General features: G+C 44.9%; 1 protein-coding gene and 1 long non-coding RNA gene across 3 annotated transcripts in view; one reads left to right on the forward strand and one right to left on the reverse strand.

Annotated features, from left to right (window-relative positions):
• The window catches only part of DVL1 (dishevelled segment polarity protein 1), a 56,741-nt gene extending 33,945 nt beyond the window's left edge, over window positions 1-22,796 (forward strand). Inside the window, exons 5-15 of one of the 2 annotated variants that reach the window (XM_079326270.1) lie at window positions 1,300-1,429; window positions 7,982-8,075; window positions 8,987-9,056; window positions 9,741-9,880; window positions 11,425-11,501; window positions 11,954-12,021; window positions 13,611-13,760; window positions 16,464-16,595; window positions 18,289-18,456; window positions 19,053-19,259; window positions 22,283-22,796. In XM_079326270.1, coding sequence (XP_079182396.1) covers window positions 1,300-1,429; window positions 7,982-8,075; window positions 8,987-9,056; window positions 9,741-9,880; window positions 11,425-11,501; window positions 11,954-12,021; window positions 13,611-13,760; window positions 16,464-16,595; window positions 18,289-18,456; window positions 19,053-19,259; window positions 22,283-22,665 — 1,619 coding nt within the window. In that variant the 3' untranslated portion in view covers window positions 22,666-22,796. The remainder of the gene's footprint in view (window positions 1-1,299; window positions 1,430-7,981; window positions 8,076-8,986; window positions 9,057-9,740; window positions 9,881-11,424; window positions 11,502-11,953; window positions 12,022-13,610; window positions 13,761-16,463; window positions 16,596-18,288; window positions 18,457-19,052; window positions 19,260-22,282) is intronic. The other variant, XM_079326271.1, reaches the window with a different exon arrangement.
• A 260-nt stretch (window positions 22,797-23,056) lies between these two features.
• On the reverse strand, window positions 23,057-25,020 carry LOC306812083. Its single transcript, XR_013776792.1, has 2 exons — window positions 24,284-25,020; window positions 23,057-24,188 (listed from the first exon to the last, which is right to left on the reverse strand). It is a non-coding gene; the product is annotated as an uncharacterized lncRNA (long non-coding RNA).
• Window positions 25,021-26,866: the final 1,846 nt, after the last annotated feature.

The following is a 26,866-nucleotide window of genomic DNA, read 5'->3' on the forward strand; positions in this document are numbered from 1 at the left end:
AATTAATGTTGGGAAAACCCCAGGAAGGAAAGGGACACTAAACAAAGATTTAGTGCTACTCTCCATTTTAATTTACAAAAATTCTTTCCTAATTTTACTGGAAAACGTTTCAGCCTGGGCTTGAGCTGCAGTAAGATCATTCCAGAGGTTTGGTTTGGAGTCGTGGTGCTGGTGAATTCCAGAGGGGGATAATGGGCAGGGTGGATTGTTCACCACAGCCTGTGTGTTTTCCTTCATTGCTGCAGGATTACTCACCCCAGAAAATGCTGCTGAATTGCTACTGGGCACTTCCACACACACAGGCTGTGATAAATACTGATGGCAAGTGATGCTGGGACACAGCTGGGTGATCTGACAGCGTTTTCACACCTCTCCCCATTGAAAATGCAGAAGGGTTTGGGGTATCCCTAAATTCTTCCACTGTTTCCCTTAAATTCCTACTGGAATTTAAGTGCACAGACAATGAATCTCCATCTGTGCTTGTACATTCTCTGATTTCCAAATAATCCCCACAAAGAGAGTGTGGTGGCTTTAGGAACATAATAAAACTCTTTTTTTTTTTTTTTTTTTTTTTGGAGCTGTGTGACACTGCAGATACAAACACCAAGAAAATTATGAGGAAAACTGCTCTGGAAAAAAAAAATCAAGAAGTCAGAGTTCCCCTTTTCTCTCTTTAATCAAACAAAAGTCCTTGTTGCTTTGGGAAGTTACATGGGAATATTTTTTATGAGTAAACCCCTTATAATCATGTTTTCTCCATTGTAATAATGGTTCATTGTCCCCACACAATGCTGGCTAACATCAGAAAAGCTTGGAAAAGGGAATTTTACTTGGGCAGGGAAATCGCAAAAAAATCTTTATGGATTGAAATTCACACCTTAATTACACAGGAAACCTTTCCTGTGAGCTTAAGGCTTGGGAGGTACAAACCAGATTTATTCCATGCCTTGGTTCCTCTAGTCCTGCTTGTTCTCCTGGAGCTGGAATTGGACAATTAATTCAATATGGAAATGGGTCAAAACTTATAAAAGTGTGAAGATTTGTGACTTTGCATCAATTTTGGGTCCATCTTGGGTGGAGCCATGTCTGGTCTCTAGGGTGAATCCTTGAAACCCTTTTAATAAATCTACCTAAATATCTTTTTAATACCGAAACACCTTTTTAATACCGAAATACCCTTTTTTAATAAACATATTTTAATAAATCCCTGCTTTATTCCTCTCACCTCTGTTGCAGGCAGCCTCTTTGTGCATCACTCAGCTGCCTGTGCTGTAACCTGCCCTTGCTGTTGTTTTGCAGCCCCCAGGATCAATGGGCACCCCAAGCACCGTGAGCACCCCCCTGGCTATGACAGCTCCTCCACCATGCTGAGCAGTGAGCTGGAGTCCAGCAGCTTCATCGACTCTGAGGAGGAGGACAACACCAGCAGGTACAGCCCTGCAGCACACACTCCTCTGCTCTCATTTCATCTGCTTTTTGTTAGGAAAATGAGTCCACAAACATCAGGGGTTTGGGTCCTAAAAGGAGGCAGAGGAGTCATTTTTGCTTTGTTGTAATAAAGGGAGAGGCCATGGGGGATTGCCCTGGAATCTCAGATTTTTGGGGGACTCTGCTCCCTTTTTATCCAAATTTCCCTCTCTCTGTCCCCATGGGCACAGAGAGGCACAGACTGCCCAAACACCTGAGATTCCCCTCTAATGTCACAACCCTCCCTTTTCATTTTTAATTCTTATAGAATTCATGGTTTTCCCCCATTGCTTCTTTCATCTTCCAATATCCAATTTAATTTACCAGCAAACCTACAGTTTGTTTGTAAAGGCAAATATCTCTTTTCCCATTCATCAATCAGTGGAATCCATCCCATTGTTCCTTTTCCCTCTCAGTGCTGGTTTGATCCACCAGCAGACCCACATCTCATTTGTAAAGACAAATGCAACATTCCTCTCCTTTTCTTCCCCTCCTCTCTTTTTTGTTTTATTTTTATTTTTAATTTTCCTTTTCATTTCTTCTCATTCATCAGTGACACCATTGTGTGGGATCACTCCTCAGTTATTAGCTCCATGTAGTCCAAACCTTTGTTCCAGCTGAAAGAAAAGCTCTGTTCCTCTCCTTTTCATAGCAAGAGTGGCCACATTTCAAGATCAAAGCACTGTGCAACTGCCTACCTATTTATAAAGTAATGGTGTGAATATTAAACAAAATACTGTCATTGTAGGTTGCTAATAAGTGTGCACTTCATGGAGCTCAATTATGAAGGAATTCCTGGATAATTGCATAGTCTGAGACCTATGAGCAGTTCAGGAATTCATCAAATTAATGCTGTTGTATTTATGGCTTCTTCATTATTTCTTCCTTTTTGTGCAGGCAGAGTGTGTTGAATTATTCCCCACTTGAAAAATATCTCTCATTTCAAGACATTTTTGTTATATCTAAAGATATTTTTATTTTTCTTTATAAGTCTTTAAGACAATGCATTTCATGGATTCAAAATATTTATTTTCATGGATGTAAAACCAATCAAAACTATTTTTCTTCCTTTTCCTGGCCACATTCTTTAGAATATTCTTCCTTTTCCTGGCTCTAGAGCTGTTGATCATCCCAATGGACTCTGAAAATCCACTATGGATTTGTCAGAAAACAACAGGGTGACAGATTTCTGCTGGGTCACAGGGATCTGCAACTGAAACAAATTAGGCAGAACATGGAAATTTTAATAAAAACAGCAAAGAGCAGCTGCTCCTGGAGATCCTGAAATGCCTTTTGTGTTTACAAACATCATCAGCTTCTGGATCCTGGTGGAGCTTGGAGTTGGTCAGGGCTTAAAGACCTCACAATTCTGATTAAAGGCTGAGTATTTCCAAAGGGCTGAAAGGGTAATTAAATGCACTTGGGAGATTTAGTCCTGAATTAGTTTCAAGAATTTATTTTGCAGTCCAGTGAAGTGCAAGGTGTCCCTGCAGGGATTGGAATGAGATGAGTTTAAGGTCCTTTCCAACCCAAACCATTCCATGATGAAGTTGACAACACCTGGAGATAACAAAAAAATCACCTTTGTGGATATTCACATGCAGGGAGGGCTGGCAAGATCAATCTTTAGCCCTAAAAATTCCAGCCCACAACAACAACAAAAGCCTGCAGCTGATTTGGGTTTCTTGTAAATCAATGAATAATTTCATGGCAGCAAGTGGGGCAGGATTAGCTCATTGGGGCACATTAGAGCAGAACCAGTGAAACTTTTCTGTATTAATAAAATAATAAAACTTCCTGAGCTTGACCTGAGAAGAAAGAGATTCTTGGAAGCTGCTGTGCCTGCCTTTCCCTCTGGAGGCTGGGGCAGGAGTTTTTTGGCACAGGGAAGAGCTGCCAGGCCAGCTAGTCAGGAAGAACCACTCAGAGGAATGCTCCAAGGTATGTGCTGTGTTCCAGGGATGTTCTCAGAACAGAGACTTTGTGCTGCCAGGGAGAAGTTTTCTGGAGAGGCAAATCAGGCAAAGAGCAAATGGAGAAGGTTCCAGAGCTGCTGGAGGCACCAGGCTGGGCACAGAGGGGGCAGAGGGGTGAGTTTGGTTCCTGATGGACACACCAGGGTGGGCACAGAGGGGTCAGTTTGGTTATGGACACACCAGGGTGGGCACAGAGGGGTCAGTTTGGTTATGGACACACCAGGGTGGGCACAGAGGGGTCAGTTTGGTTATGGACACACCAGGACAGGCACTGAGGGGTCAGTTTGATTATGGACACACCAGGATCAGCACAGAAGGGTCAGTTTGGTTATGGACACACCAGGGTGGGCACAGAGGGGTCAGTTTGGTTATGGACACACCAGGGTGGGCACAGAGGGGTCAGTTTGGTTATGGACACACCAGGGTGGGCACAGAGGGGTCAGTTTGGTTATGGAAACACCAGGACAGGCACAGAAGGGTCAGTTTGGTTATAGACACACCAGGACAGGCACAGAGGGGTCAGTTTGGTTATGGACACACCAGGACAGGCACAGAGGGGTCAGTTTGGTTATGGACACACCAGGGTGGGCACTGAGGGGTCAGTTTGGTTATGGACACACCAGGGTGGGCACTGAGGGGTCAGTTTGGTTATGGACACACCAGGGTGAGCACAGAGGGGTCAGTTTGGTTATGGACACACCAGGACAGGCACAGAGGGGTCAGTTTGGTTATGGACACACCAGGACAAGCACAGAGGGGTCAGTTTGGTTATGGACACACCAGGGTGGGCACAGAGGGGTCAGTTTGGTTATGGAAACACCAGGATGGGCACAGAGGGGTCAGTTTGGTTATGGACACACCAGGGTGGGCACAGAGGGGTCAGTTTGGTGATGGGCACTGAGGGGTCAGTTTGGTTATGGACACACCAGGACAGGCACTGAGGGGTCAGTTTGGTTATGGACACACCAGGACAGGCACAGAGGGGTCAGTTTGGTTATGGACACACCAGGACAGGCACTGAGGGGTCAGTTTGGTTATGGACACACCAGGACAGGCACAGAGGGGTCAGTTTGGTTATGGACACACCAGGACGGGCACAGAGGGGTCAGTTTGGTTATGGACACACCAGGGTGGGCACAGAGGGGTCAGTTTGGTTATGGACACACCAGGACGGGCACAGAGGGGTCAGTTTGGTTATGGACACACCAGGACGGGCACAGAGGGGTCAGTTTGGTTATGGACACACCAGGACGGGCACAGAGGGGTCAGTTTGGTTATGGACACACCAGGTGGGCACAGAGGGGTCAGTTTGGTTATGGACACACCAGGACGGGCACAGAGGGGTCAGTTTGGTTATGGACACACCAGGACGGGCACAGAGGGGTCAGTTTGGTTATGGACACACCAGGACAGGCACAGAGGGGTCAGTTTGGTTATGGACACACCAGGACGGGCACAGAGGGGTCAGTTTGGTTATGGACACACCAGGACGGGCACAGAGGGGTCAGTTTGGTTATGGACACCAGAGGGGTCAGTTTGGTTATGGACACACCAGGACGGGCACAGAGGGGTCAGTTTGGTTATGGACACACCAGGACGGGCACAGAGGGGTCAGTTTGGTTATGGACACACCAGGGTGGGCACAGAGGGGTCAGTTTGGTTATGGACACACCAGGATGAGCACAGAGGGGTCAGTTTGGGTCCTGGCAGCTGCTGGTCCTGGTGGCAGGAGCTGCTTTGTGAGGGAGGAAATCAGGTGGGAAGGGTGTTGCTGTCCTGGAAGGGAAGAGCTGCTGAGGCTGAGGATGCTTTTCTGACTCTCTCTGGTTTTATTTTATTTGAACTCAGAGCAGTGGAGCAGAGCTGGGCAATTCCCAGCCCAAGGAACTTCTGTTGCATAAATTCAAGAATAATGTGATGTTTTGGTGAATTAACTGTTCTCAGGTATTCCAGGACAGTGACAGTGGGAGCACAATCATTTATTTCCTTTTTTCTCCAGAGTGTGATATAATTGAATGTTGGTGCTGTTTGCAGGATGGATTTGGAGCACAGGTTGATGTAGGGAACTTCACAGTAAAAGCTTTTTTCTGTCTCCTCTAAAGTAAAGGTCTAACAAATCTGACATCTGTAGCTGCAGGATTATTGTCAGCAATTGCTGCTGTTCAATTGTTGAATGCAACTAAAAACTCACTGCAAAAAAAATTATTTCTAATTTAAGAAATCACCATTTCTTTTTACGCCATGTGGATAAGCTTTCTTTAACAAATGTTGCCTTTTTTTCCCTGTCTTTTGGGAATTGTAGACTGGTGAAAAAAATTATTATTATTATTGGAATATTTAAAAAAATCTGTGGTATTTATTTGCCTTTGTGTTAGAAGTGCTGTCAGGGTTTTGGGCAGTAACTGGTGCAGGAAATTGATTGATAGTGATGATTCCAGATATGTTTTTCATCTTTCCACTTTTATTTGTCTCAAAAGTTCAAATTTACCATCTTGTCTTGCTCATCAGATTGTAATAACAACAACTTTTACCAGCATTTCTGGAGATGCTTCAGAGAACAAAATATTCCTCATTAAAATAGGCTTGAGCTGCTTTTTAGCATCCAGATGCTCCCAGAATATTAAGAATTCAGCCAGGATGCATTAAGGCTGTGGATTGAGAGGCTGGTTCAGCTCCAATTTTTCCCCTGCAATGTTTCTGTCCCCTTGAACCAAACCTGAGCTGGTTCTTCCTAATCCTAATATTGAGCAGAATGGCAAAAACACAACAAAGAACAAACTTCACTTCTCCCCTGTTATCACCTGCTAAGAGAAGCTCAGATTTGCCAAGAAACTCTGGTTTTACTGAGATTAGAGAGAAAAATGTCCTTTCAGTGCCTTGGCTTTGCTCAGATTCTCTAAACTGGGAGGTTTTACCTCAATCCTCTGGTGAGATGTGCTGGGAGGGGAAGGAAATGGGAGATGCAGCAGGAAGGGAGAGAATATTGAAAATAAAATAAAAGAGGAGGTTTTTGTGTCAATCTTTGGATGTTGAACAAACCCAGTTTTGGGAGCTCTGGGTTTGACACCTCATTTTTCATGTTGGAAGGTAAAACCTCCCATCCCCAGGTGCTGTGTGAGCTGTTCCACACACCAGGAATTATCACATTTTAGATCAATTTTTGAAAAATCCACCTCTTGGCTCTTCAGTTCCCCTTGCTGGGAGGAGAAAAGGAGTGTGTGAGGTTAACGTGCCTGAAATAGTTGTGTGAGCTGGGAGGGAATGTCAGGAGATTCACACCCTCTCTGCAGCTCCAGCATCTCCAGGGGTGATACTTGACAAAAATATTTCAGGCCAGAGGGTTTTCCTGTGCTCTCAGGACACCAAACTCCTTTTTGGAATTGCTGGCATCAAGTTTTGGAGGTGTTTTCACATTCCTGCATGTGGCTGGAATGTGGAAATTGGGGGAAAAGCCTGGCACTGTTTCTTTTGTGTTGTTAAGGTTGGGTTTTTAAATCTTGGTTAATGATGGAGTATTGCTTTGTCTTTTTTTTTTTTCATTCTTAACATATTAAATAGAGGAGAGGTGTCTCTCTGGTGTTATAGTGGTATCTTAATCATCTAGGCTTTGTTCCAGGCTCCTGAAATTAATTTGGGCAAATCCATTTCTGTCTCATTCTACTCTCTGTAAAATGAAGATGGTTAATGCTCCAAACTCTTGAAGCCTTTTAAGATTTTTATGTAAAATGTGGCACATTTAGGTTTTACAAGCTGGAAAAAACCAACAACAAAATAAAACTGGGTGGGTGACAAGAGCTTAGTTTGCAGTTTTTTTAGCTATAGTTGTGAGTTTGTTTGAAAGCTTTTTTTTAGTCTTAGTTACAGTGCTTTATATACTTTTTATTGTAGAGCATTTTAAAACATGACAATTAATATTTTTAGTATTACTATTAATTAATGCTCTTACTATTAATACTTTTACTAATATTACTTTACTATTACTACTGTTACTATTAACATTATTATATTCATGTTACTATTTTCCAGTCACTAAGAGTTAGTATGTTACAGTTTAAGCTAAAAGTTGTTTATTAGTTTTTTGGCAGTAGAAAATTTTGAAATATTTTCTCTACTTGCAACAGGGCATTTTTGTTTGTCTGTAATAGTAAAAACATCTTTTATTTGAAGCGAATTCATCCTTTGCTTTAAGTAATAAAGCAATATAAAAAATAAAACTCATTTTGCTCTTTGCTTTCTTAGTTACCCAATGAAACTCACTCAGAAATAATTCCAGGGGAAGTTCAGTTGAGAAACCTCAATACAGGAGCAAGCTTTGTGTGGTTTATACTCAGACCTTTGGAGAAAGTACAGATTTCTTTCCTTAAATCTTCTAAATGAAGCATATTGAGGAAACCTCAATAACTTCTATTCTCGCTCTCATTTCTATTCCTCCTTCAACTTCTACGTTCACAAATCTATCCTGCACGCATACCTGTGAGATTTTCCTGCCACCTCCCTGTCCTTTGCTGCGAGGTGACATCTGCTGTGCTTGTCCCCAGGCTGAGCAGCTCCACGGAGCAGAGCACGTCCTCACGGCTCATCCGCAAGCACAAGCGCCGCCGGAGGAAACAGAGGATGCGGCAGATTGACAGGGTGAGGCTGCCCCTGCCCATCCCACCCTGCTCCAGGGACGCGTGTGTCAGAGAGGCAGCAGCTGCTCTTTGAAATGGGCACTGGAAACACCCTCCCTCCAAATTATTGTGGTTTGAAATGAAGGGGTTTTCAGGCAAAGATAAGGGAATTTGGAGTAACAGTTCTTTGCTAGGAGAATTAAAATAGAAATGCAGTATTACAAAGAACAATCCCAAACCCTGCCCTCCCTCCAAATTATTATAGGTTTGAAATTAAGGGGCTCTCAGGAAAAGATATGGGAATTAGGAATAACAGTTCTTTGCTAGGAAAATTAAAATAGCAATGCAGTATTACACAGGGCAATCCCAAACCCTGCCAGAGTCAGAATCCAAGCTGACACAGTCAGTCAGTCAGGGTGGTGGCACAGTCCCATTCCATGGTGCTGCATCCTCCTGCAGGGGCAGATGTGGTTCAGCTGGAGCAGTGCTCCTTTCCTCTGAAGGTCCAGGGATGATGTGGAAAGGTCTGGCTTTCCTCTGGAATCCAGTGGAAAGAAGGTGCCTTTATCTGGGTAGGAAAGTTTTTCTCTGGGTAGGAAAGGCTTGGCTCCTGCCCTGGCTGGAGCATCTCCCAGTGGGATGATGGAATTTTATCAGTCATGCACTGGGACTCAGTGGCCCACTAGTTCAGTTGTGAAATCTCAATACAAGAACATGCTTTGTGTGTTTTGTGCTCAGACCTTTGGAGAAAGTGCAGCCTCTGCTCAGATTTCTTTCCTTAAAGTTTCTAAATGAAGCATATTGAGGAAACCTCAGTAATTTCTGAATGTCTTTCAATTGGAAACCTATTAATCAATTCCTGATGAGTTAATCCTCAGCAGTTCTTACTCTGAGCCATTTAAAACCTTGATAATTTCCTGTTGTGTTTTGCAGTCATCCTCGTTCAGCAGCATCACAGACTCCACCATGTCCCTAAACATCATCACTGTCACACTCAACATGGGTAAGAGACAAGCCACGTTTTTTGTGATGATTTTCAAGTGGTAGAAATGTATTTTGTGATGGGGAGGGAGCTTTGGGGCCAGGAGGGAGCTCCTTGGTTTGAAAGGGTGCCAGGTGAATAAAGGGAATGGCAGCTGAGACTGTGCCTGGATTCCTAATCCAGAGCTGAGCCATTTTCACAGCAGATCAGTGTTCCTTCCATGGAAGGAGCTGCACTCCAGGATGTGGAGTTAATGGTGAGGGATTAGGGTAGAATGGCACTGGAGGTTTGCATTTCTGCTGCTCATGTGTTCCATTTGTCAGCCAGACAGAAAATCCAACGAATTCAGCACCTTTCAGCAGCACCAAACCCTTCCTGCCTCTCTGACATGTGGAACAAACATTGCTTAATGTGATAATGTGCTAATTTCCAGGTGTGGACAAGTCTTTTCAGTGCTCTTGCTGTTTTGGTTTTTTTAATTTAACACTGTCTTGGATGAAAAAATCCTGTCTTTAGCAACCTTACCCTGAAGGTGCCAGGCAAATATTCACCATCAGAGCAGCCTGAGATCATTGCAAATCAAACCTTGCCCCGCCGATGCATTGAGTTGTTTCAAAGCTGAAGCAGCCTCACTATTTGTTATCATTCCACTCACTTTGCTTTTATTTTTCCCCTTTCCCCACCCTCTGCTTTGTGTCCATCTAGAAAAGTACAACTTCCTGGGCATCAGCATTGTGGGACAGAGCAATGACCGGGGCGACGGCGGCATCTACATCGGCTCCATCATGAAAGGAGGGGCGGTGGCGGCGGACGGGCGCATCGAGCCGGGGGACATGCTGCTGCAGGTGGGTCCCTGTCCCCAAATCTGTGCTGTGCTGTGCTCACACACCCCCCTCAGCTCTGTGCATGGTTCAGATACCCCTTTGGAGCCCCCTTGATAAGAAATCCTTCTTTAGGATGAATGGTGTTAGAGAAATGTTCAGCCCCCTGTTATCTTTTATAGTTTCTGTTGGTCTTTATCTTCTCTAGGTGATTGGTTACTTCTTTACCTAAAACCTTAAAGTAATTGAATAGTTTTCAGTTTATAATTTCACTGGTTACTTTTCGAATCATCTCAACCCTATAAAACCTCCTTGATACTCTGTGTATTCAGATTTGCTGTCTGTCCTGGTTTGAGGGACAGGTGTTTGCCAATAAAGGCAGCAGCTTCTCTTTGAAATGGAGAATGTAAACATCCTCCCTCCCAATTGTTATAATTTTGAAATTAAGGGGCTCTCAGGCAAAGATATGGGAAATAGGAGTAACAGTTATTTACTAGGAAAATTAAAATAGAAATGCAGCATTACACAGAACAATCCCAAACCCTGCCAGAGTCAGAATCCAAGCTGGCACAGTCAGTCAGTCAGGGTGGTGGCACAGTCCCATTCCATGGTGCTGCATCCTCCTGCAGTGGCAGATGTGGTTCAGCTGGAGCAGTGCTCCTGGAGAAGGTGCAGTTTCCTCTGAAGGTCCAGGGATGATGTGGAAGGGTCTGGCTTTCCTCTGGAATCCAGTGGAAAGAAGGTGCCTTGGTGTCCAAAATCTGAGTTTTATCAGGGTAGGAAAGGCTTGGCTCCTGCCCTGGCTGGAGCATCTCCCAGTGGGATGATGGAATTTTATCAGTCATGCCCTGGGACTCACTGGCCATGAACAGGAGATATCTCCTGGAGGGAGGATGGGCTGTGGGAAGATAAAGATGATTGCCCAGCTGGTTTAAAGATGGCCCATTAGCATAGAATGTGTGCCAGGAGATAAAGATCTCTGCCACACCCAGTTTGTAACAATGGCCCATTAACAGGAGATATTTCCCACAGGGATAAGAATCTGCCACACCCAGTTTTTAACAATGGCCCATTAACAGGAGATATCTCCCACAGGGATAAGAATCTGCCACACCCAGTTTTTAACAATGGCCCATTAACAGGTGATACCTCCTGGGTGAAGGGTGGGTCATGGGAAAGATAAAGATGATTGCCCAGCTGGTTTAAAGGTGGCCCATGAGCAGATAATGTGTGCCAGGAGATCAGGGTCACTGCCCCACCTGGCTGCAGCAGATGGGGACAGAATTCACATTTCTGGCCACATCAACCCATCACACAGGAGTTCTCTTCAGAATGACTACACAGCCCCAGGGGCTCTAGTGAGCAGGGAACAGCATTTATTCATCGTCAGAGAAATGTGGCACAAAGTGAGAAAAACGACATTTCAAAGGAGTGGAAGCAGTCACCAGGCAGATAAATTGGGGGATTTAATGAAGTAATTACAACACCTTTAACTTAGTTTAACTTTAAAACACCTTTAACACTCTGACTTTATCAAAGCCTGACCTCTGCTTTCTGCCCTGTTGCAGGTGAATGATGTCAATTTTGAGAACATGAGCAATGACGATGCCGTTCGGGTTTTACGGGAAATAGTCTCCAAACCAGGGTGAGCACATCACAAAACCTCTTCCTATTTATCCTCCATCCTCTGGGAAAACCACAGAGAAATCAACATTTTGATGTCCATCAGCATGACTGATCTCAGCTGTGAATTTGTCAGTGAGAATGATAAATAGGTGAGGTTGGTTCTGGCCAAAACCAACACGAATGAGGAGTTGCCTGGTTTCAGCAGCAATGTTTGTTTGTGTGATGAGCATTTTCATATCTCAGGAGATGATCATCCAACAGATTTCACCACCAGTGCTCATTATCTGTGCCAATCCAGGAACATCCTGATGTGCTTCATACTGAAAATATTACAAAGCTTCTCAAAACCATTCTCAGAATATACCTGTCAACTGCTGGATAGCGATAAATTTATTTCAAATATTTCTTGTGGCATTTCCAGCTCTGTAGGAAAGTTAAAGTCATCCTTACCTGTTTTTTTTTTCTCCCTAGACCTATCAGCCTAACAGTAGCCAAATGCTGGGACCCTACTCCCAGGAGTTATTTCACCATCCCCAGGGGTGAGTACACATTTGGGCTCTTTGCTGGGTTCCTGGGAAGCCCCCAAAATCTGGAATATTTTCACCTATTTTGGCATCCAACAGATTCCACCCTTTCAGTTCTTTTATTTGTTTACTTTTTTATTGGGAGCTTGAGGTTCAAGATACTTTTTTTTTTCTGCGATTCCACTGCCCATTGAATTTCAGAGAGTTTTTTCTCTTGGTTCACATCTTTGGATCAAGCTCCTGATCTTTTGGGAGGGGATCTTAAACCTTTCAATTCTGAAAACATTTGGAAATAATTATGCCAAGTGTTAAAAATCCTCATTTTCTCACTGTGAACATACAGAAAAAAAATTTAGAAACTGAGTATTTTGAAGATGTGATGGAATCAGCATAAAATAACTTGAAAAATATCTTGTTTTCAGTAGCAGTAAAAGATTTGTGCAGATGTGACAAACAAAGCTGCCTCCTGCTGGTGAGGGCTGTGCTGGAATCAGTTGGTTCCCAGTGCACAGAAAATGAGGTGGCATTGAAATTGAGGGTGGAAAAAGAAGTGCAATAGACTGGTGCAGAACTGTGGGAGCTCCCTTGAAACCCTTAGGAAAACCAGAGAAACAACAAGAAAACCTGAGGAAACCCCTCAGATCTTTGAAAATTTTGCAATTTTCTGCAAGTCCGAGCCCATTTTCTGTCCCTTTGTGATGGTACAATCTGTGGGACTTCACTCATGCGATACCCTCAGAAAACCAAAGAAACAACAAGAAAACCCCAGAAAACCCCTCAGATCTTTGCAAATATTGGTATTTCCTGCAAATCTGACCCCGTTTTCTGTCCCTGTGTGGTGGTGCAGACTATGAGATGTCCCTCATGGGAAACCCTCAGAAAATCAGAGAAACACCAAGAAAACCTGAGGAAACCCCTCAGATCTTTGAAAATCTTGGTGTTTTCTGCAAGTCTGACCCCATTTTCTGTCCCTTTGTGGTGGTACAGTCTGTGAGACTTCACTCATGCGATACCCTCAGAAAACCAAAGAAACAACAAGAAAACCTGAGGAAACCCCTCAGATCTTTGAAAGTCTTGGTGTTTTCTGCAAGGCTGACCCCGTTTTCTGTCCCTTTGTGGTGGTGCAGTCACATTGTGGTGGTACACCACAATGGGGCAGAAAACAGGGTCAGATTTGCAGAAAATACTAACCCATGGCCAAACCCATGTGAAACCCTCAGAAAATCAGAGAAACACCAAGAAAACCTGAGGAAACCCCTCAGATCTTTGAAAATCTTGGTGTTTTCTGCAAGTCTGACCCCATTTTCTGTCCCTTTGTGATGGTACAATCTGTGAGACTTCACTCATGCGAAACCCTCAGAAAACCAAAGAAACAACAAGAAAACATGAGGAAACTCCTTAGATCTTTAAAAATTTTGCGATTTTCTGCAAGTCTGACCCCGTTTTCTGTCCCTTTGTGGTGGTGCAGACTATGAGAACCCCCTCATGAGAATCCCTCAGAAAACCAAAGCAGCACCAAGAAAAAGTGAGAAAACCCCTCATACCTTTTCCAACCGTGCTGTTTCCTGCAATGCTGACCCTTTTCCGTGTGCCTCTGCCCCCAGCTGAGCCGGTGCGGCCGATCGACCCCGCGGCGTGGATCTCTCATACCACGGCCATGACGGGAGCGTACCCCCGTTACGGTATGAGCCCCTCCATGAGCATCACCACATCTACCAGCTCCTCACTAACAAGCTCAATTCCCGAGTCGGAAAGTAAGTCACCCCCTGGCCAGCCCCCAGGGCAGGGGGCTGCTCTGGGCCACCAGGACCTGGCATCAGGGCTAGCACAACCAGGACCTGGTATCAGGGCTAGCACAACCAGGACCTGGTATCAGGGCTAGCAGAACCAGGACCTGGCATCAGGGTTAGCAGAACCAGGACCTGGCACAACCAGGACCTGGCATCAGGGTTAGCACAACCAGGACCTGGCATCAGGGTTAGCACAACCAGGACCTGGCATCAGGGTTAGCACAACCAGGACCTGGTATCAGGGTTAGCACAACCAGGACCTGGCATCAGGGCTAGCAGAACCAGGACCTGGCACAACCAGGACCTGGCATCAGGGCTAGCGCAACCAGGACCTGGCATCAGGGTTAGCAGAACCAGGACCTGGCACAACCATGACCTGGCATCGGGGCTAGCAGAACCAGGACCTGGCATCAGGGTTAGCAGAACCAGGACCTGGCACAACCAGGACCTGGCATCAGGGCTAGCACAACCAGGACCTGGCATCAGGGTTAGCACAACCAGGACCTGGCATCAGGGTTAGCACAACCAGGACCTGGCATCGGGGCTAGCAGAACCAGGACCTGGTATCAGGGCTAGCACAACCAGGACCTGGCATCAGGGCTAGCAGAACCAGGACCTGGCATCAGGGCTAGCACAACCAGGACCTGGCATCAGGGCTAGCAGAACCAGGACCTGGTATCAGGGCTAGCAGAACCAGGACCTGGTATCAGGGCTAGCACAACCAGGACCTGGCACAACCAGGACCTGGCATCGGGGTTAGCACAACCAGGACCTGGCATCGGGGCTAGCACAACCAGGACCTGGCATCAGGGCTAGCAGAACCAGGACCTGGCATCAGGGTTAGCAGAACCAGGACCTGGCATCGGGGCTAGCAGAACCAGCCTCTTGGCCAGCTCTGTTACTGTGTATGGGTATTAATGAGTGGTGAAAGGACAGCACGGTGTAAAAACCAGCAATTTGTTGGAAGATGTTGCTTTAAATAACTGTTTTTTACAAAATGTCTTGATTAGAGGAGATATTTCTTGTCCCAGCTTCTCATGGATCCAGCAGTTTATTTTTTGTTATAATTCTTTCTCTCGTGTTTACAGTAGAGAAAGAGGGTCTAGCTTGGAAAAAAAAAAACCCAGCCAGACTGGAGTGCAAGAGAAAAAAGGGTATCCTCTGATTTTTATTTGTATCTTCCTTCAGCTCAGCCCTGTTCCCTGCCCTAGGGTTGGGTGAATTTTCCACAGCTGGCTGAATTCAGACCAAAATTAGAGCATTTCAGGTGCATCTCAGAATTGGTCATATCTGTACAGCAACCTAGAAACTTAGAAAATGTCAATTTTCTGTTCATATGCAGGTCACAGATCTCCAAGAAAATGCAATTTATTGCTCCCCATGTACTTGAATTAGTTTGTTGGTGTATTTTTTTCCCCCAGACACGTTGCTTTTTGCCACTAACCAAACTAACTTAAAGCAAAAGCAAAGTTTTAGTGTTTTATTTGAGGTTTGTAAGTATTGAAGCTGCATGCAGAGCTGGTCTGGGATGTTTTCATGCATATTGGCAGTGCATGTATGGAAAGAAGCATTTCCAGTTTTCATTGTTTCATGCTTGCTGTACCTTTTCTTTTGTTTTTAATCCAAAATTGTGGGTGGCTTGAAAAGGACAAAAGTGCTTTTGAAAGGTGGGTGATGTGGGGAACTGGAAGGGAAGGAGGATTTTGGAATTCCAGCTGGAGAAGGGTCTGGGCTACAAAAATATAAAAATGGATTTCCTAGGGCTAGAAGATGGGACAGGAAGGAGAATTTGACATGTTCAACCTTAACCCTGTTCTGATTTTATTGTAAAAAATTGGTCAGGGGAGTGTGAAACCTCTGGGGATCCAGTCCTGCCCTTAATGGTGTGAACTGGGAATGGCTCTGGAGGCATTTGGGAGCTTTTTTTAAAATGTTCCACAAGGAAGATGGAGAGCAAAGAAATTCTGGGAGGAATGGATTGTGAGGCTGCCATCCCTGGGACTCTGGGAAGGGTTTTTATATGGAAATCACTGGTTTCTTCTGATAAGGGAAATTTAAAAAATATCTAAATTCTCCACAAGAATGTCCAGATCTTTAAATAAAAAACTGGACATGGATTGAGCCATGGCCATCCTCTTTCTCCATGGAGATGTTACTCCTGACAATGAACCCCAAACCAAAAGAACAAACCCCAAAAACTTGTCCCAAAAACAGAGTTCACACAGTGAACTGATCCCAGGGTGAAAAGGGAAATTGAAATGGGAAATGATGGATCACAAAAATCCTTGGAGATTGAAATGGGAAATGATGGATCACAAAAATCCATGGAAACTGAAATGGGAAATGATGGATCACAAAAATCCTTGGATTTCCTTTCCTGCCAATCCTGGATTCTGTAGCTGCTCTGGGAAGCCAAGACATGGGAACTCAGCATTTCTGTCACTAAATTTGGGATCCTGATCCCAAAATCTGAAGAATTGCTGCAAATGCCGTAATTCACTCCATGGATGAGGGTGCATTTGGAAACCTTTGAGTTTTTTTTGGGGCTTTTTTTTGTCCTTTTTTTTTTTGCATCTGGAGGTAAAACTGTATTTTTGTTTCATCCAAACTGGGAGCTGAGAAATCCCTTCAGCCTCAGTTCATTTCTGTGGCCTCTCTTCCTTTTAGAATTAGAAGAATCTCCTTTAACTGTGAAGAGTGACATGGCTACTATTGTCAAGGTCATGCAGCTGCCAGACTCAGGCCTTGAAATTCGGGACAGGATGTGGTTAAAAATCACCATCTCCAATGCAGTGATAGGTAAGCAGATCCCAGCAATGCTGAGGGGGAAGAAAATAGTGATTTAATGGAAACACGTTCAAGAAACCTTTTAATGAGCTTTTTTTTACATGTTTATGACCTCTTATATTCCATTTATAGGTAGCTCTAAGTGTGGCAGGAATATTATTTGTTTTTATATCTCGGGTGGCTTTAGAGATCTGCCCAAGCAACTGGAATTCAACCACACAACCTTAATAAAGGTTCTTAATTGGATTTAAAATCACCACAGCCAATCTCCTGCGACCTGAGCTGTGCTAATGTTTAACCAGTCCAGGCTGTAGTTGTTTTTTTTTTTTTTTGAATACAGGAATTTTGGCAGCCTAACTTGTGCCTCTGGAGGAAGGTGACTCTCAGAGAAGAGTCACTTTCTCTGGTGCAATCCAGAGAAAAATTCATTTGCAGTCCTGCAGCTCAAAGGGGTTGCACAGTGTGTGGAAATAAGATTTTTTTTATGTGTGTGTTTTGTGCCAGTGTCCATGTAGGTGTTAAACTGGCATGGTTTGGCACAGATAATCCTGTTCTAGGTGTTGAGATAGCACAATTTGGCACAGATAATTCTGTTCTAGGTCTTCAGATGGCACAGCTTGACCAGATAATCTCATTGTGGATATTCAGCTAGCACAATTTGGCACAGATAATTCTCTTCTAGGTCTTCAGATGGCACAGTTTGGCTCAAATATTCTCATTGTAGGTGTTCAGCTGGCATGGTTTAGCAGAGATAATGCTGTTCTAGGTGTTCAGATAGCACTTTTTGGCTCAGATAATCCCACTGTAAGTGTTCAAATGGCACAATTTTACTCAAATGATCCCATTGTAGATGTTCAGCTGACACAATTTGGCACAGATAATCTCACTGTAAGTGTTCAGATAGCACAGTTTGGCACAGATAATTCTATTCTAGGTGTTCAACTGACACAATTTGGCACAGATAATCCCATTGCAGATGTTCAGCTGGCACAATTTGGCACAGATAATCCTGTTCTAGGTGTTCAGATAGCACAGTTTGGCACAGACAATCCCATTGTAGATGCTCAAATGGCACAATTTGGCTCAGTAATCCTGTTCTAGGTGTTCAGCTGACACAATTTAGCACAGATAATCCTGTTCTAGGTGTTCAGCTGGCACAATCTTGCACAGACAATCCTGTTCTAGGTGTTGAGATAGCACAATTTAACACAGACAATCCTGTTCTAGGTGTTCAGCTGACACAGTTTGGCTCACACAATCCTGCTCTAGGAGTTCAGCTGCACAATTTAGCACAGACAATCCTGTTCTAGGTGTTCATCTGACACAGTCTGGCTCAGACAATCCTGTTCTAGGTGTTCAGCTGCACAATTTAGCACAGACAATCCTGTTCTAGGTGTTCAGCTGGCACAATCAGACACAGACAATCCTGTTCTAGGTGTTCAGCTGGCACAGTCTGGCACAGACAATCCTGTTCTAGGTGTTCAGCTGACAGAGTTTGGCTCACACAATCCTGTTCTAGGTGTTCAGCTGCACAATTTAGCACAGACAATCCTGTTCTAGGTGTTCATCTGACACAGTCTGGCACAGACAATCCTGTTCTAGGTGTTCAGCTGCACAATTTAGCACAGACAATCCTGTTCTAGGTGTTCAGCTGGCACAGTCTGGCACAGACAATCCCAGTGTCCTCTTGCTGTCCCCATTTCAGGAGCAGATGTGGTGGACTGGCTCTACACCCACGTGGAAGGTTTCAAGGACCGGCGGGAGGCCAGGAAATACGCCAGCAGCATGCTGAAACACGGCTACCTCAGGCACACTGTCAACAAAATCACCTTCTCAGAGCAGTGCTACTATGTCTTTGGAGACCTCTGTGGCAGTGAGTCCCCAGCAGAGTCCCCTGTGTCACTTCTGTCCCCTTGAGGATGCTCAGAGAGTCCCCTCGTGCAGCCTCAGGGTGAAGAATTTCAGGAGGAATTGCCATGAGGGTGGAGCAGCTGCCCAGGGAGGGGTTGGAGTCTCTCTGGAGATATTCCAAATCCAGCTGGACACATTCCTGTGTCATCTGCTCCAGGGTTGGGCAGGGGGATCTCCAGAGCTCCCAGCTCTCCTGGGGTTTCACAAGAGCTGTCCCAGGACAGGGAAATTACCCTGAAATTGTGGGACAGGCTGATGCTCCCTGGTAGCCCAGGCAAGGAGAGCACGTGGAGGAGGATGAAGCCATCACTGAGCACAGCAGGATTTATCTCTGGTGTGCCACACATCCCCTGCTTGTCAGTCCCACTCAGTTTCCACCCTGGAAATGGGGGATGTCCTCACCCTTTTCTCACCTTGTTCTCACTTGTGAGTGACAAGCTGATTCCAGGGGGTTCCTAAACTTCAGATCCATAAATGAATCCACAGTGATCATTTCAATTGCTGGGTAAGAAATTTTCACTTTTTTTTTTTTTTTTTTTTTAAATTTTCTCTCCCCAGATCTGGCTGCACTGAACCTGAACAACGGCTCCAGTGGTGCCTCAGACCAGGACACCTTGGCTCCTCTGCCACATCCTGCTGCTCCCTGGCCCTTGGCTCAGGGATATCCCTACCAGTACCCTCTGCCCCCTCCTTGCTTCCCACCAGCCTACCAAGACCCAGGCTTCAGCTATGGCAGTGGCAGTGCAGGCAGCCAGCAGAGTGAAGGTGAGATGGGATCAGTTTTGAATTCCTCTCATTATCCCCCCAGCATCTGCTTGAGTTTCCTTGGTGCTGTCTGTGCTTGTCTCGTGGTTTTGGTTGCTCCCTGCATGGATTGTGTGCACCAGCACTGGAATCAAAGGTGTTTGTGTCTCTGGAGGAGTGGGTTTGGCTTTCAGCTCTCTGTGGAAACTGCCAGGTTTAATCCAGTCAGGAATTGCCAGCACTGGGCTTGGTGTTGCTGGAAAGGAGGCAAGTTCTGTGCTGATGGGATTAGAACCAAGGTCAGCACAAAAGGAAAATCACTTTTTATTTTTTGCAAATGGGAGGTGGCCAGCCAGGGTTTTCCAGGGCTGAAACTCTGCTCCCAGGGAGGAGAGTCTCTGCTGGCATGTGACAGGGACAGGAGAGAATTCTGCATGGATTAAAGACCTGCCCTCCTCCTTTTCTGCAAAACACTAGGATTCATTTTTAAACCTTAGCAAATTACAATTATGTCATTTTTGGCTGTACAGATATTATTTTTAATTTTTTTTAATCACTCCCAGAGTGAGTTTGCTTTTGGAAATGCTGCCAGTAAAGAAGGGGTGAGGATTCCTTGTGTTTTTACAGTGAGCATCCAATAACTTGGATATCACTCATCCCTGTTTACCACAGCCAGTCAGATTTTACAAAATTGCACAAAAACAGGAGTTTAACAGGATTTTAGCCCAGCTGCCTCTCACCTTATCCCAAAACAAGAAATATCCACGAGGAATCTCCCAGAGGTTTTAGAACTAGAAACTGATTTCCCTGGACAGAACATGGGGGTGGTTTTTTGGCAGCTGCTTCTGTGAGCAGTAGGAATAGGAAAGGAATGGTGTTTTATCCATGCTATGGAGAGCCTCCCAAAAAAAATGCCAAGCTGTTCAGCTCTGAAATTTTTCCACATTTTTTCCTCGTGGAAAACAACTTCTGTGCTGTTTCTTTTGTAACTGTTCTTCCCTTGTTTTGTCCTGAGCAAGCATTAGACTGAAGGATTCCTAGAGGAATGGCTGACTCTAGGGGATTGGTAAGCTTCAAATGCCTCCATGATGAATTCACAGCATGATCATTTTTAGATCCTTGTGACCCAAATGTTTAGCTGTATTTTTTTTTTGTAATTATTATTTTAGTTTTATTTTGATTTTGAATTGTCTTGGACCTGTCTCAGTGCACATTGACATAACAACCTGCAGCAGCTCAGAGGGGAGGGAGTCAGGGGGGAAAACCCCATCCCCAGGAAATAAATAGTCCAAATTTATTATTTGTCACCCCTCTGGGTTGGATTTCTCCAACCCAAGTGCCCTTGCACTGCCCATTAATTGATGGTCAGGTGGCTCAGGCAGGTTTTTGGGAGTGCTGGAACACAAGGCTGCACTGGGCACTCTCAAAATAGAGTTAAAATTGGGGTTTTGTCTCATTTCTCTCATTTATCTGCAGTATTAAATCATAACAATCAGCAACTACCACTTCAGAGGCCCAAGTTTAGAAAATGAGCTTAAAATCCAGTGGTTTTGTGGTCTGCTTTCCATCTGTCTGGCACTCTGCAGGGAATGCAGCCTTTCCCCAAAATCCAGTCTGGTTTCCCATCTCTCCAATCAGCTGCAGCAGCAGAAAGTGATGAATATTTGTGGCTCAAGAAGGAGCAGCCCAAAAGAATTTTGTTTTCCCCTTTTCTGTGGCTCATTTAGACTCAAAAGCTGGTCCCTTATTGTGCTGGCTAGAGGTCTTTTTTGGGAAATCCATCTTGCACTAAGGTGCATTAATTTAATGGGATATTCCTTGAGTTGATTAGATGGATTAAAAAAAAAAAGAATAATTAAATTGGAACTGTCTCCTAATCTGTCTCTCATGGGAACAGAGCAAGACCTTCAGCTGCCATAAAAAGTCAGTTCTTGAAGTGTAGTGAAGCTTGTTTGGAATAACAACTCAGCTGATACTCAGTGGTTTTCCAAGGTGATTTATTGGCCTGTTTTGGGAACAGTGTTCTGGGTGTTACTGATTTGTGCTAGAGCAGTTCAGGGAATTCTCCAGCAGCACAAGAGTGAGGAATTTTAAAAATATCTCCCCACTGAAGCCAACAAAACCTCAGGGATTTAAGGTGACAGAGAATTTAAAGGAGTTTCTTTTGGAAAGGGTACAAAATACCAAAGCAGAAACAACTAGAATTAACCCTTGTTTGCTTGAGTCAAACCCCAATTCCTGCTTTTCCCTCCTGTTGCTGCTCTTCCCTTCTCCTGCCAGGCTGGATTTGTTCAGGAGCTGCAGTTTGTGTCCCCATGCATGGCACAACCTCACTGCTGAGCCACCACCAGAACAGAACTGAGCTCACCCTGCTTTTCTCTCCTGTTTCCCCCCTTTTTTTGGGTGTTTCAGGGAGCAAAAGCAGCAGTTTGAGTCAAACTCCTGTTTTTTCCTCCTGCTCCTGCTTCTCCCTTCTCCTGCCAGGCTGGATTTGATCCAGGAGTTGTAATTTGTGTCCCCATGCATGGCACAACCTCACTGCTGAGCCACCACCAGAACAGAACCAAGCTCATCCTGGTTTTCTCTCCTGTTTTCCCCCTTTTTGGGGAGCAAAAGCAGCAACTCCAACCAGAGCAGCAGCTTTAGTCAAACCCCAAATTCCTGCTTTTTTCTTCCCAATCGTGCCAGGCTGGATTTGGTTCAGGAGCTGAACTCTGCTCTGAGCTGTGTCTGTGTCCCCATGCATGGCACACCCTCCTTGCCGAGCCACCAGCAGAACAGAACCGAGCTCATCCTGCTTTTCTCTCCTTTTTTTCCCCTTCTTTGGGGTTTTCAGGGAGCCCCAGCTTGAGTCAAACCCCAAATTCCTGCTTTTTCCTCCCTCCTCCTGCCAGGCTGGATTTGTTCAGGAGCTGAACTCTGCTCTGAGCTGTGTCTGTGTGTCCCCATGCATGGCACACCCTCCTTGCCGAGCCACCAGCAGAACAGAACCGAGCTCACCCTGCTTTTCTCTCCTGTTTTTTCCCATTTTTTGGGTGTTTCAGGGAGCAAAAGCAGCGGCTCCAACCGCAGCACCAGCGAGACCAGCAGGAGAGCAGCGGGCAGGGAGAAGGAGCGCAAATCGGGCGGCAGCGGCAGCGAGTCGGAGCCGGGAGCGCGGCGGGAGCGGCCGCTCAGCCAGCTCAGCCACAGCGACAGGAGCCACCAGAGCCACCAAAGCCACCACTCCTACGGCCCCCCGGGGGTGCCCCCTTTGTACAGCCTGCCAAAATTGGGCTCCAAAGCGCTGGGCGGCGGCAGCAGCGGCCCCCCCGGCGCGCCCCCGGTGCGGGAGCTGAGCGCGGTGCCGCCCGAGCTCACCGGGAGCCGCCAGTCCTTCCAGAAGGCCATGGGCAACCCTTGCGAATTCTTCGTGGACATCATGTGAGAGAGCAAGTGCCTTCAAAAGACTCGCCACAGGTTGTTTGTTTGTTTTTTTTTTTTTTGGGGGGGGTTTTGGAGGGGCTTGGTTGTTTTTTTTGCATGTCGCACCTTCCCGTTCGCACGCGTGTCGCGGAGAGGGAAAAAAAGAATTGATGAAAGTGGGCAGAAAAAAAAAATGCAACGAAAAGGAAACAAGTACAGAAAAGAAAAAAATACAAAAAAGAAAAAATATACAAAAAAAAAAGAAAAGAAAAAAATACAAAAAAAAAGAAAAGAAAAAATAAAACAGAAATCTCACCCCCCCCCCCCGCGCCTACAAAATGAACAACAAAATCTCCTGGGATTGTTAAATATCTGCAAATCGACGGCATCTTTTTGTTGTTTTATTTTTTCCCCCCCTGTCTCGTTTTGGATTGTGAATGGCTGGTGTATATTCACATCTTAATGAGCTTTGGTCATTGTGGCACCTACTTCAGTGGAATTAGTGTCTCTCTTTGGGCTGACTGGAGGACTGCTGTTTCACACTGACTTGTAAATTCCTGACAATGCATAGGAGCACTTTGATTTTATTTTTTTTTTTCCCCTGCTTTTTTTCTCTTGCAAGGATAAAAGGACTGCTGGCTGGTATCTGGGATACTGCCCTGGGATGCATCCATAGCTCTGAGCAGACATGGCACCCACAGGTGCTTGGAAAGGAGTAGGATCCAACCAATTCCTAGAGGAAAACAAAGTTGTGGCTACTTTCTGCTGACTAGGAAGTAAAAATCAATCTTTTTTGGGTTCTTTGAGGGCTGTTGTTTTTTTTTAAAGATGCTCTATCAAGGTGGTGCTGGAGTCTTGCTACTGTATGTGTTCATTGTGCAGAACTTGCCAAGTTCTTTCCTTCAGTTATTTCCTTATTTCCCAAGAGGGATTTTCCAGCTGCACTCAGTTCCTGGGCATTCAGTCCCATCCCTGCTGCCAGGTGTGGCTGTTCCCTCTGGATGTGCACTTGCAGGCTGGAAGAGTTAATCCCATAAAAACAGGAAAACTGCTGCAGTTCTGTCAGCTTTTCCCTTCTGAAGGGGCTGCTTATCCCATCCCAGCAGAGACCCTGGGAAATCCTGGCTCCCACTGGGATGTGGCTCTTCACTGTGATCCCTCCTTCCTTCCTGAGCAGAATCTTTCTCTTTTTTGTTGTTGAAACAGAGACCTGGAGATGTTTGATCCCCCAGGACAGAGGTGTGAGGGTGTCTGAGAACAGATCAGAAATGGTACAAAAAGAAATCCTTACCCTGACACTGAGTGAGATCCATCCTGGAACTCCTCAAAAATAAATCCTTATCCTGACATTGAGTAAAACCCACCCTGGAGCTCCTCAAAAATAAATCCTTATCCTGACATTGAGTAAAACCCATCCTGGAGCTCCTCAAAATAAATCCTTACCCTGACACTGAGAGAGATCCACCCTGGAACTCCTCAAAAATAAATCCTTATCCTGACATTGAGAGAGATCCACCCTGGAGCTCCTCAAAATTAATCCTTATCCTGACATTGAGTAAAACCCACCCTAGAGCTCCTCAAAAATAAATTCCTGACATTGAGTAAAACCCATCCTGGAGCTCCTCAAAATAAATTCTTACCCTGACACTGAGTGAGATCCACCCTGGAACTCCTCAAAAAACAAAACAAAAAAATCCTTCCCCTGACTCTTCCTCCTACTGAGGAGCTCTGACTGAAGCAATTGCTGTTGAATATCCCCAAGATTTAATTTCTGGCTGTTTTCTGCTCTGAGGCTCTGGAAATTAAGTTCAGCAAGTGTCAGTGATGTTTAGGAAGGTTTTTTAAGGTATGGTGGCACCCTGTGCCACAGTGGCTGATGTGATGAGACACAAGCTGCAGCCACTCAGTGGCACCTGACCCTTCCTCAGTTAAAACTTCTTTTGTGAGATCCCTGCTGCTGGCAGGATTCAGCAAAATCAGCCTTTAAATCAGCATTTTCTTCACTGGGAAGGAGCTTCTGTTGGTCTGTTTTGTGCTTTTTGGGTGAGTACCCAAGGTGGATGTGAAGAGAGAACATCTCTATCCACATACACAGTTCATTTCTCACCCTGAAATCTGATTCTTCAAAATGTCCATTTCATTCTGAGTTTTCACTTCTTCCCTTTTCCCCACCTCTGTGTGCAAACACCTCCCTTTGTCACAGACTCCAGATGTTTGTGGTCATGGGAGACTCAAATTTCTCCTTCCACAAGGAGCCAGGAATTTGGGAAACTCTGTCAGCCCATTTCTGGGCTCCTAAATGAATTATCTTTACAAAAACCTCCCCAAAAAGCTGCCCAAGGTTTCTGAAAGCAGAACTTTCACCATCCATGGATGGCTCCTCATAAATCTTGACTGTACAACAGGACTTTTCCTTTCTTCCTCCTTCCAGGTGCAAACTTGGTGAATTATTCTGAAAGATTGACTTAGAGCAGTGAAGCAATTCAGGGTAAAATAGTGAAATTCTGCTCTGTCTCCAGGAGACACAGCTGTGACTTTACTGACAATCACTAGTGCTTCTACTTTTAAATGAATTGAGATTTTTCTGGCCTCTTTAAATTATGATTTCTCTATTTAAGGCAGAACTCAGAGAGCTGGAGGAAAAAAAAAATCTCCTTTTTATATTTCCAAATAAAAAAGGGATTAAAGCAGAGGGCTGAGCTTTCACCCATGTTTAATTTCTGGTGTTTTTCCAAGAGTTGCAGTTTACACACCTGCTGGGGGTTTGGTTTTGTCTCGTGGTTTTGCTGTTGGCAGAAACTGTTCTGTGTCTTGCTGGTCTTTGCTGCTATGTTGAAAAATGTGTTCTAAACATGTGTGTGCTCAACCTGGGAGTCCCCAAAATTTTCCTGAGGAAATCAGGCTGGAGGAGCTTCCCCCACTGCAGGTAAAGGACAAAAACACCTAAAAAAATAAAAATAAAAAACCCACCAGAGGTGGATCCTGCTGTTTGCAGAGAGAGTAGGAGGGAGCAGTGCCCCTCTTGAACAGTGCAATATTCAACAGCAACACAAAAATCCTGCATTTCCTGAGCTGGGCTGATCAGTGGAAGGTCAGGCCTGAATCTTTGCCAGATCTCCATTTCCTCCAGGGAATAAATGCAGGAGATTTCCCAAATCCCACCCTTGCCTTCCATCCTCTGTGTTTTCCCAGCCTTGGCAGCTCCTTGTGCAGCTCTGTCCTGCAGGACACAATGTGCCAGCTGTGCCAGATGTGCCAGCTGTGCCAGATGTGGGAAATCTGGAGGCTGGAGAGCTGCAGAGCCATCACTGCTTCCCCACCAGGGCCTGAAATGGGATTTTAATTGTTGAATTTGGAGGGGTTTGCTGTGCAGGGCACAGGAACACCCTGAGAACAGGGCTGGACATTTTTCCTCTGCAGTGCTCAGAGTCCAGCAGGGATTTCTGCAGGGTCCTGGCAAGGGACAGGAAATATTTTGGGATGTGGCAGGATCTGCAAGGGGAGTGTCTCCACCCACAGTTTGAACTCTGAGTCCATTTTTTGGCAAATAGTCTTAAAAGTGTCTGTGACCTCCTGTTCTGAACCTGCTTTCCCAAGGAATCTGTCCCTGGACTCTTGATCCAAAGGTTTATGGGATGGCAAGCAATGATGCACAGACTTGGACTTTTGCTATGATTTTTGTTCTCTCCCCTCCTGAGACTTGACAGCTCATGGGTTGATGTAATTTTGGTTTTTGTTTTGTTTTGTTTTGTTTTGCATTTAACTGGATTGTAATGAGATTGACTTAAAATTATTAATTCTAATCAGTGATTAGAAATGCCTGTAAAGAATTTTATGTACAGTAGAGGAACAAAGTTACATGATTTTAAATAATGAAAACCCAGACTATCACCTATCCTAGAATTGGTTCTACTCAAAGAGTGACCTCTTATTAGCATGGACTGCACTGTTCCTGTTAAATGTCTATTGCATAATTGAATTCTTTTTTTGTAGATATTGTATTAAAACCCAAGTGTCTGTATAGTTAATATATAGCTGCTTATGTGTAAATGCTATTTTAAACACTAAAAAGCTTTTAATTTTATGTGATAACCCCAGTGTATGTGTTCAGTTCTTTTGCAGTATTTCATTATTTATTTCATAAATATTCCCCATTTTTGGACTCTTCAGCAGAAACAAGGAGCACTGGGACATCCTGTGTAGATTCTGGGTTTGTCAGGATA

Source organism: Erithacus rubecula (assembly GCF_903797595.1).
Source record: "Erithacus rubecula genome assembly, chromosome: 24".
In the NCBI taxonomy this organism is placed as follows: Eukaryota; Metazoa; Chordata; class Aves; order Passeriformes; family Muscicapidae; genus Erithacus; species Erithacus rubecula.